The following is a 10926-nucleotide window of genomic DNA, read 5'->3' on the forward strand; positions in this document are numbered from 1 at the left end:
TTAAACATGTGTTTGTTGATAGTGCACGCCACTTAAAATCGTGTTCAATACAAGGTTCGAATAACACCTTATTTTAAATGCGTATGTATCAACATGGACATATTTACTTCCTACTTTTCATGTTAAATTTCTGTTCCACTTGACAGGCGCTAAGCTTTGTATGCTCCTGCTGTTTGATGCAAATCAATTTTTCAACCCAAAACACTTAATCTTATATGCATGGGCCATTGACTTCAGAATTTTGTATGGCTTTAAAGCTGTACTCTCACAGATTTACCTTTTTTATAACTTTTTTTTATTTTATTTTTTGTCTTTAAAAGAGCACATTTTTGCGTAAATATCTGCAAGCCAATGATAAAAGATTGCTGACAAAAGATCAGATGGCAGATTTGCATATTTCCGTTCGGAAATAAGCCGTTACTAACGGTTTAAGAAAACTGCATAAAACATTTTTTTTAACTGCAATATAAAAATCTGCGATTTAATTTTTTGTCAGCAGTCTTATACTTGTTCCCGTGGATTTTAGCAAAAATAGGCTCGTTCCCAGACAAAAAATTAAAAAGTTGTCAAAACGTTTTATCTGTGAGAGTGCAGCTTTTATATATATATATATAACTTGCTCGTGGATGGATTTGGTAATATGTTGTGAAATACAAGTACAATTAAGTTATACTGAACACATTAACTGTCGAAACGAGTTCAAGCTATTTTTGTTGAATTATTAACGAAGCATTTCAAATTATAATTTCAAGTTTTATAAGTAATGAAACTTTACACAAAAGTGATATTAAAAGTGAAAGCAAATATGGAAATAATAACGTTACTCTGCATTATCTTCTTGCATGGTAAGGACATTGTTTGAATTGACAATACCCCGGTTCGGTTTCTATGTTCTTATTTAAGTATACCATTGTTTATAAATGAAGCAAAGTCCACATCCAAAGTCGTCACAGTTTATTTAACATTGTGGTTGTTGTTGTTTTTATTGTTATTGTTGTTGTTGTTGTTGTTCTTACAGTTGTTGTTTTTGGTGATGGTGTTGCCGTTGTCTTTGTCGTTGTTGTTGTTGTTGTTGTTGTTGGCTTATATAGGAATGGATCTAATGAATAGCGCTATCCATTACTTACACAAAATACAAGGAGGCTAAACAATTAATATATCTAGTAATATGCACATATAATTATGTGAAAAACTCTTAACTATTTTGTTCCGATGATGTATTAGGTGCAAAGGATTTATGATGAACTCTGCGTTTATTGTGTGATATATAATTCAAAACGTAGAGGACATTCCATCGGGTTTGTTTCGAACAAAAGCTTAATAATGATATCTATGATTATAAGTGCAATCCTCTTCTATTCCCTGAGTAATCCATTACCGGTCAACAATTACACCAATCTCTAGTGCGGTCAAAACGTATAAATTCCAAACACCAATGGTGTATATACAATCTACTAGGCACACCAAAATGGTCAGATAATAGAAGCGACATATGTATATGGCATACATATAGAACATATTTAAAGCTACAAGAACTTCCGTTTAAACATGTGTTTGTTGATAGTGCACGCCACTTAAAATCGTGTTCAATACAAGGTTCGAATAACACCTTATTTTAAATGCGTATGTATCAACATGGACATATTTACTTCCTACTTTTCATGTTAAATTTCTGTTCCACTTGACAGGCGCTAATCTTTTTTTGCTCCTGCTGTTTGATGCGAAGCAAATTTTACTTTAACGTAAATGCATGGGCCATTGACTTCAGAATTGTGTATGGCTATAATATACAGAGCTTGCCCGTGGATGGATTTGGTAATATGTTGTGAAATACAAGTACAATTAAATTATACTGGAAACATTGCCCGTCGAAACAAGTGCAAGCCATTTTTGTTGAATTATAATTTCAAGTTTTATAAGTAATGAAACTTTACACAAAAGTGATATTTAAAGTGAAAGCAAATATGGAAATCCAAAGTCGTCACAGTTTATTTAACATTTTCTAATAGTTGTTTTTATTGTTATTGTTGTTGTTGTTGTTATTGTTATTATTGTTGTTAGTAGAGTTGTTGTTTTTTGTGATGGTGTTGTCGTTGTCTTGTTAGTGTTGTTGTTGGTGTTGTTTCTGCTATTGTTGTTGTTGTTGTTGTTGTTGCTGTTTTTGTTTGCTTATATAGGAATGGATCTAATGAATACCACTATCCATCACTCACATAAAATATGCGGATTTACTGTATATACTGATATCTGTAACAGGTTAATAGAATTCATGAAAGAACTGCGTTTATTGTGTGATTCACAAAATGTAAACCAAGGTATCCGAATGTTTCCTTTATTTCGTGTATGGGTTATTGCTATATGCTATTTGGAGAGAAATTGTATTTACGCACTACTTGTACTGTAAGTTTTATAATTCAAAACGTAGAGGACATTTCATTGGGCTTATTTCGAACAACAACTTAATAATGGTATTTATGATTAGAAATGCAATCCTCTTCTATTCCCTGAGTTTTCCATTACCGGTCAACAATTACGCCAATCTCTAGTGCAGTCAAATATTCAAATCAGCGGTTATCCTTAAAGCTGCACTCGCACAGATGTACCGTTTTTTATTTTTTGTCTTGGAACGAGCCAATTTTGCGAAAATGCATGGCAACCAGTTATAAAAGACTGATGATAAATAAAATTAGATCGCAGATTTTTACATTTAAGTTCAAAAATTGATGTTTTATGCATTTTTCTTAAACCGTTAGAAACGGTTTAAGCCATAAAACATTATTTTTGAAAAGAAATATGAAAATCTGCAACCTGATCTTTTGTCAGCAATATTTTATCATTGGTTTGCAGATATTTAAGCAAAGGTTTGTTCTTTCCAAGACAAAAAATAAAAAAGTTGTAAAGACGGTTTGTCTGTGACAGTGCAGCTTTAAACCTATCAGTAAAATATAATTCAAAATGATCCCTGATTTTGACCTTTTTCAATTCAGTTTCACTCATATGCTTATATAAAGACAGTACTTGTTTAAAGTGCATTCAGAACCAAACATTTTAAATTATAAAATTTTTATATATAAAATTCTCAGTATGTGTTTGTCGATGGTTACTGCGGAAATCACTTCAAAATCCAAATACGTCGTATTCACGAGGCGTAGCAAGATTAAAACGATAACTTCTTCCTTATTTTCAAGTTAAATTTCTGCTGTGTTCGACTGGAAATAAGCTTGATACACTGCTGCTTATTGGAGCATTGCAAACCTTTAAACCAAAAAAACTTCCTGCAATGAGCGTGGGTCACTGGCTTTAAAGCCGTTAATCTGTGTGTGTTATTGGGGCGCATTCTGATATAAGTACAACGAGATGTTTAAGATAACTTGAACACATGGACCTAACTGCGTTCACCTTACGTTACTTTGTTTATGTTTAGTATTTGTGGCAATAACAAACATGAAATCATCTTCGCATGTTTTGGTAAACATTGTTGATTAAATAAAGAATCCTATTGTTGTACTAGTTTCATTTAAATTGCAGAATACCTCAAACTATTTCTTATGAAAAGTGATACTACACAATATCTTGATTTAAACATAATACTTGTGTATATTAAAAGAAGGATCATTACTTAAATCGTTAAGTTAAAATTGTGATATATTAAATATATAAATTTAAGTAAAAAAAGTGTTCACATCAAAGTAGTATTTTTACCACTCTATAAATTACCGTTTGCATGTCGGTGTAGCCTTTATTTATAGACAGTAAGTATAGTAAGTTTATATGGACTTTAACGCTTGGTTTCTTTTATTTGTACAATTGTTCAGCATTTTTGCTAAATTACTCAATATGTATACTTTTATTTAGTCGAACATGTGTTGTACATTGCTGTATTCGTATAAAGCAGTGTAAAAACACTCCCAAAGATAATAATAGAAAAGGGTGTATATAGTTTATGTAAAATATTAAAAATGTGTTATGAATAAAGTTGAACGAACAGTGGGTTTACGCATTTTGCTGATCAGTTTAACGATATTACATTTTTTTCTGAATATTTCCAGTTTCGCCATCATTCTCCCAAGACTGTTCGCCCTGTTTCTGCTGTAAACACGGCACGGGTTGTAAAAACAACGTTCCACTCGGGATAGACAACTACTGCTGGGAAGGATGTGTTGATGGATTCATGAGTCCTCAGTGCCAGAAACCCTGTGTTAATCAACGTTGTCGGATATGTTCAACAGAGGCTACATGTGATACATGTTATGATGGATATTACGGCGACCTATGTCAAAGCCTATGTCCAAGTACGTGTACCACGTGCACCTCTGGTACATTATGTACATCCTGTAGGGACGGGTATTACGGCGACCTATGTCAAAGCCTATGTCCCAGTACGTGTAACACGTGCACCTCTGGTACATTATGTACATCCTGCAGGGACGGACATCACAGCGGGTCGGGACTAATGTGCATATATACATGTAGGGCAGAGTGTTTATCTTGTGCCAATGGTACATCCTGTACAGCATGTAAGTTCCGTGCTGGTATTGGATATTATGGAAATGATTGCTCAAATGTGTGTAGTAACAAGTGCAAAGACTTTTTATGCGATATTTATGGAAACTGCCTGGAATGTGATGACCCTAACTTCACTGGTGGCAACTGTGATATATGCATTGACGGTAAATATGGCATTGATTGTTCCAGAAATTGCCCCGTGAACTGCCTTTCTTGTGTATCAGAAACTTACTGTACTGCATGTAAAGATAAATTTACGGAACCCTCATGCTGCCCGGAAAATTGTTACCATGATAATTGCAAAATTAGAAGAAACGGGATATGCGTTTCATGTAAAGACGGATTTTATGGAGATTACTGCAACATAACTTGCTCTGAAAATTGTATGTACGGTAATTGTGGTCAGTATCAGGGTGATTGTAAGGCAGGTTGTAAGGCCGGATTTTATGGAGATTATTGCAACAAAACTTGCTCTGAGAATTGTAAGTACGCCACTTGTGATCAGTACAACGGTGATTGTATTAAAGGTTGTAAGCAAGGACTTTATGGAGTTATTTGCAATATGACTTGTTCATCCAATTGCAAAAACGATATTTGCCATCAAAGTAGTTCAGGCGAATGTGTGTACGGCTGTGATGATGGATATTATGGTGTTTCTTGTTCCCTTGGCTGCAACAATGAAGATTTTGAGTGTTTAATATGTGTATCAAACAATAATGACTTCATTTCTTGTCGTCGATGTACAGAAGGATTTTATCCTGGAGCAAATGGAAGATGCATTCCATGTGAGCCGAATTGTTCTGGTAACTGTAACCAATCAAACGGTAGTTGCATTGCCTGTCCTGATGGTTATCATGGAACGTTGTGTGACAATCCATGTTCAAATAATTGCAGGCAGTGTCATCAAAATAACAGAACATGTAAAATTTGTGAAAATCAAACGTGGGGAGATTATTGTTTGTGGAAATGCAGCTCTTCTTGTCTTATTGATACAAATTCGTTATCCAGCTGTGACATTGCGACGGGTAAATGTAAATTCGGATGCATAGCAGGTAACCATGGTTTGTATTGTGAGCGGAAATGTGACCAGCATTGTGGCGCGTCTAAAGACGGAATTAAAGTGTGCAGACAGGAAGATGGTATATGTGCGGAAGGTTGTTCGAGTGACCATACTTCAACTGATGGCGGTTGCGTCCCTGGTAAATATACTGGACAGTATGCTTACAAATTTCACTAATCATTTCAAGCCACCTAGTGTTATAAATTATATGTTACTCTAACAATGTTCTTCCTGTGAGATATGTTCTAAAAACAAATATCTGTGTTTGCTTCTATTATGGCTTTGTTTCTAAGTTCAGTTTGCATGAATATGCTTTTGAAAGCTTTATTTTCATTCTCATTCCGCGAGTACAAAAGCATGATATTGGTTTTTCATTAAGTACAAACGTTATTATTTTATTTTTCAGTGACAGATGCGCTTGAGGGCGACAAAAGCTCGATTACAGCAGGAGCTATGGGCGGAGTTATTGCCCTTCTCATAATAGTGCTAGCTTTTTCTGTCGGATTCAACATTCTTTTGAAAAAGTAATATATAATATATATATAATATATATGTATATGGATTTCATTCCTTTAGTCTGTAGACTCTAGTTAAACAAAGAACAAAAAATAGTTCATATACATTCGAACAAGTCTTGCTCATATATTGATGTGGCTTGATTGGGTGGGATTCGGTAATTTTATGACTTATAATGTTGAGTGCATATATAAACTGTCGTATTAATTGCACGTCGATCCATCTCCATTACTTTGTTATGTCTAGATCAATTACTTATTCAAAAGTATTTATTTAATACAAATAGATATTCATTTTTTAGAAGAAACAACATTATTCAGAAGGACAATCCTAGAGAGATAAACACTACAGGTAGGTTCAGCCTATCCTATCCGACGGACCTTTTTTAACAAATCAGAACAATGACAATCGACAATTGTTTATCAGTTCAATTATATAAAACAGGGAAATATTAAAATAGCCAAGTATTAAAGAACGTTTTTGTTTGAACAGTATAATATTTCATAAAATGCCAACCAATATGAAAATCAATGCAATCAATATTCTTTATTTTATGTCCCATTTATGCACACTTTGTTGGCAGGTAATATATCAAGAGAAACATTCACCTTGTGCCACAGTCGATACTATTTTTGTGATATTCAATCCGGTTCTTAGGAGATACTTTGTCCTAATTGGGAGATACTTAAACACCAACACGAGACAATAAGTCCTTATTTTGAGATACTCGGAACATCGCATTTTATCTCCTAATTACGAGATGACAATAGACAAAAGTCCCCTTCTTAGCATTGAATTTATCATAACTACGAAACAGTTTCGCCAAATTCGGATTTAGCATAACTTAAATTATAGATAATATATCCAAGTTATCACTTATTATCTCCTTATCAGCAATGAAGTATCTCGAGTAAGGACTTCGGATCTCGTAAATAACAGATACTATCTCATAAATATGACTGTATTTATTATGATTAGCACTATCTCTCTCATTAGTATGACAAAACATCTTAGGGATAATTAATAAACAGGTAGTATAGACTCTGGTCCTACGATCATCCTTTTGTCATTTTAGAAATATCTTACTATAACTACGCATGTGAAATAATAATAGGAAACTTTAAATGCATTCTAATCAATTTTCAGAAAACGAACACAAGGTAGAGGCTCAATCGTATGAGCAACTACAAGGCCGGCCAGATCAGCCTAACTACCAGAATGTTACTGACAGTAACTATGATATGTTATGTGCCTGAAGTGGCCTTTCACCGAACACGACTCCGTTATTCAAAAATTTGAAAGAATTAATTGTGGGCTTGTATCATAAAAACTGTTATACACTTCAAATATCAATATCATATGGTTCCATTTATTTAAATGCATTAATAGTCGAGTCAGTGTAAATTTATTTTGCAGATTTATTTTTAATTAACAGAATAATTATAAAACCTAAATACATAAATATGTTTATAAAAATTAACCTAACGTCAAGTTAAGATGTCGAAAGTACAAGACATAAGAACATAGAAGGAAATCAAAAAGATTTTTCTGAAATGCTGTCTACCAAAATCATTTTCTAACCAAGAGGATGGACTGTTCATTATATTGCTTAGCTTTAGTAAGAATTAAAATTAATGTTAGAAAGCACTGTTCACATGAAATCAGTAGAATGATATTGTATTACCCTCTACAAAAAAATGTTTAAGCGCTTATAATTTGTTAAAAGGCATTTCATCAAAAGCTGGACTAGATTGTCTGAAATAACAGTTCAGTGAAACCAAAACTGCGATTTTCATAAAGTACCAGACAGGTTATAACAATAAGTGGTGTCATGGTCATTTTCTACAAACATGTGTTGTGAAAGAGATCAACGAGGTGCGTTTGGTCGACGGAAATTATGTTTCGTAGCAATGTCGCTTTCACGAACTTGACAATTTATTATCAAAATCAAAGAATTAATGTTCTATTGTTCATAAAGTCTCTATGTTTACAAATATATGTTTTTGATCTAGACCTAAGAATGTATATCTGTTTTTTTATGAATGTGCACTCATTGCCATGCTGGCAGATATTCCCACAAATTATGATATCATGAATATTATTATTTTATATTGAGTATATTTTTAGTATTTCAGTCATTATATATATCACCAATGTGATGAATATAGAATTAAAAATGTCTTGAAAATGTTGTAAATTCTATTTACATAACAGCGGAGTACATTCTTGAAAAGTAATTGACTCAGATTCTCGAAATGGCCGGCATTTTTCTGTCTATTTAGTGTAGTCCGCTACAAACAGACCCAAAGAGGCAGACAGGCCACAGTTGAAAACATTGGCATTCGCCGGTGGTGGAAGCACCGCTTCCCTCCGGGTGGGCCAAGGGCTTTTTGCCGCTGAAGCTGACGATGGTATGGAATTACCACGTTTTCTCGGTTTTATGGGAAACATCGGTTATAAGATTAAAACAAGTATGTGTTTTTATTAACGGGTTTATATTTCAACAAGTATGTGCATGATATAAACTAGGAAATTCTGGAAATATTAGCGAAGTAGAATGACACCGTCTTCAGCAACCTACGAGCCTTCGTGAATAATAACCAAAAATAACATTTCCTAAAATAGACATATTCATCGAAAATAAACAAAGATAAGATATAAGCTTGATAATAAACCATCTGTTTCAAAGGTTATGATACTTAAAAGCTATCAATACTTAAATCAAGTTTGAGAAATGTTGACGGCTATGAAAAGGTGGGAAAAGAAAAAGAAAGTAAAGAGGGAACAACTGACGTAAGTGTCTAATTTTAGCCTGGATACAGGCAAAAAAACAGTATAGGAACTGACCCTCGATAACGCTGAAAACATAATTATATTTGGCGAAGACATACAAAGGCTTCAAAGTATTAGATTTTACTTTGTTATAGTTGTTCTTGTTGATGTATGTGTGTAATGGCTTTAAACCCATTTGAATACACCTTTTAGGACATAATTTCATTTTAACTCAAGATTGATCGAAAACGGTAGTCATACTAAGATTTATTCTAAACTGACACTTGATTTTAAACTTTTCGCATATCTTCAGAACCGAACTAAATCAATATATAAAACTATCGGTTATCACATCTGTGCGAAGATAGTCACTGTGAACAGGACATGTTACAACATTCGCCATAGAAACAGAAAAGAGGACCGCCTCCATATGCTTAAGTTAAATTTCAGATCTCAGCTATACACTCTGCTGATTATTGATGATTTGCAACTCTTTGAACCAAAACACTTCGTCTAAGGGACGGGGAGCGGGGGGAGGGGGAGGGTTTACTGACTTTAGAGCATTGGTCATGATGAGGCTTATATTTTTCAATTCAGTAACTATTAATTAATGATGAGACAAGTGTGAGGTAAAAGCCATGCTAACTAGTTTAATCTCCCGGTAGACTCCCAGTTCCAGCGAACTCTCGTTTCGCTGACCGTTCGAATGCGTTGATCACATCATTTAACGTTATGGTGCGGTATGGTGTGTTCGTGGTGTTTGTAATGGTGTATGCGGTGAAAGTTTGCCTTTGTTGTTGGTATTTGTGTATGTTGTGAAATTAATATGTTTGTGTCTAAAGTTCATTGTCGTTTGGGCCCTTGCAAAACTATACTTAAGAATGATAACTTGAAGACATGGATTTAATTGTGTTCACGTTCGATAATTGTTCATTGTTGCTATATGTGGCAGTGTAAATAATCTGAACGTTCTTTTCCGCATGTTTTGGGGTAGGTATTATTCAAGAATCCACATGAGGTATAAGTCATTATTTCATACCGCAGGATATATTGATTTTACAAAAAAAGCTTTTGTATATTGAAAGGAGTTTGCAGATTGAAAATGTAAACTTAAAATTAGTTATATGATTTCATAACAAGTAAAATACAATAACAAAACAAAAAGATATATTCAAACACTATGAAGTTTACCGTTCTCATGTCCGTGCGATGTGTAGGCATTTCAATGTCTGGACAGCAAGTATGGATATAGTAAGATATTTGGGACTGAATCTCTTGCTCAGTAAGTAAAACAGATACGCGTCATTCGTTTGTACAAATCTTGACTAAAATATGTAAAAAAATACGGTTGTTCAATTCTTATAACATTATATTTCATAGAGAACCGTTATTGTATTAGCTGTTAAGACTTTGCCTGTAACGTCCATCGCATTGTTTGCATTAAGCAGAACTGGCAAATAATTCCCAACCTAATATTTTAATCAATATTATGCTAATAGTTTAATATTGCTTGCTGCTGAATCAGTTTAATGGTACTATTTTTCCTGCTGTGTATTTAAAATTTAGACTTCATTCTCCCAAGTTTGTTCCCCATGCTCTTGCTGCTAACAAAGAACGGTATATTTAAATAACGCCCGACTCGGGATAGAAAACTTCTGTTCGGGAGGAAGTAAGGATAAATACATGAGTCCTCAGTGCCAGATTTTCTTAACCTTGTGTTGACCAACATTGTCAGATATGTTCAGCAGAGACTTCATATTATACATGTTATGGGTGTATTACGTCGAACAGTGTTGTATTTATCTAACTGTGCCGTCATGTTCAACAGCGACTACATGTGATTCATGCTATGCTGGGTGTTACGGCATGTCAAGGCTCATGTCTACATCCTGCAAGTACGGGTATCAGAGAGGGGCGGAGTGTGTATAAACTTGAAATAAAGCGTGTTTATCTCTACATATGGTGCCTTCTGTACAATATGTAAGGATCGCGATGGTGTCGGATAGAATGGAATTTATTACTCTTATATGTGTACTTACAAGTGAATATACAATTTATGCAATATATTTGTG

The 10926-nt window shown here is 34.0% G+C and overlaps 1 protein-coding gene across 1 annotated transcript; it reads left to right on the forward strand.

Annotated features, from left to right (window-relative positions):
• Positions 1–651: 651 nt before the first annotated feature.
• Positions 652–8236, forward strand: LOC128206649 (cell death abnormality protein 1-like). The gene is made up of 5 exons (XM_052909243.1): positions 652–845; positions 4050–5705; positions 5973–6090; positions 6384–6433; positions 7229–8236. The coding sequence occupies exons 1-5, from the start codon at positions 764–766 to the stop codon at positions 7336–7338; spliced, it is 2016 nt and encodes a 671-aa protein (XP_052765203.1). The 5' UTR covers positions 652–763; the 3' UTR covers positions 7339–8236.
• Positions 8237–10926: the final 2690 nt, after the last annotated feature.

This window comes from Mya arenaria, chromosome 10 (assembly GCF_026914265.1).
Source record: "Mya arenaria isolate MELC-2E11 chromosome 10, ASM2691426v1".
Classification (NCBI taxonomy): domain Eukaryota; kingdom Metazoa; phylum Mollusca; class Bivalvia; order Myida; family Myidae; genus Mya; species Mya arenaria.

Bases quoted from the DNA above. Each gene is read 5' to 3' on its own strand.
- LOC128206649 (XM_052909243.1), top strand. From the start codon at position 764: ATGAAACTTTACACAAAAGTGATATTAAAAGTGAAAGCAAATATGGAA. The intron at 6,091-6,383 runs GTAATATATAAT...TTCATTTTTTAG, and splicing joins TTCAACATTCTTTTGAAAAA to AAGAAACAACATTATTCAGA. The intron at 6,434-7,228 runs GTAGGTTCAGCC...ATCAATTTTCAG, and splicing joins TAGAGAGATAAACACTACAG to AAAACGAACACAAGGTAGAG.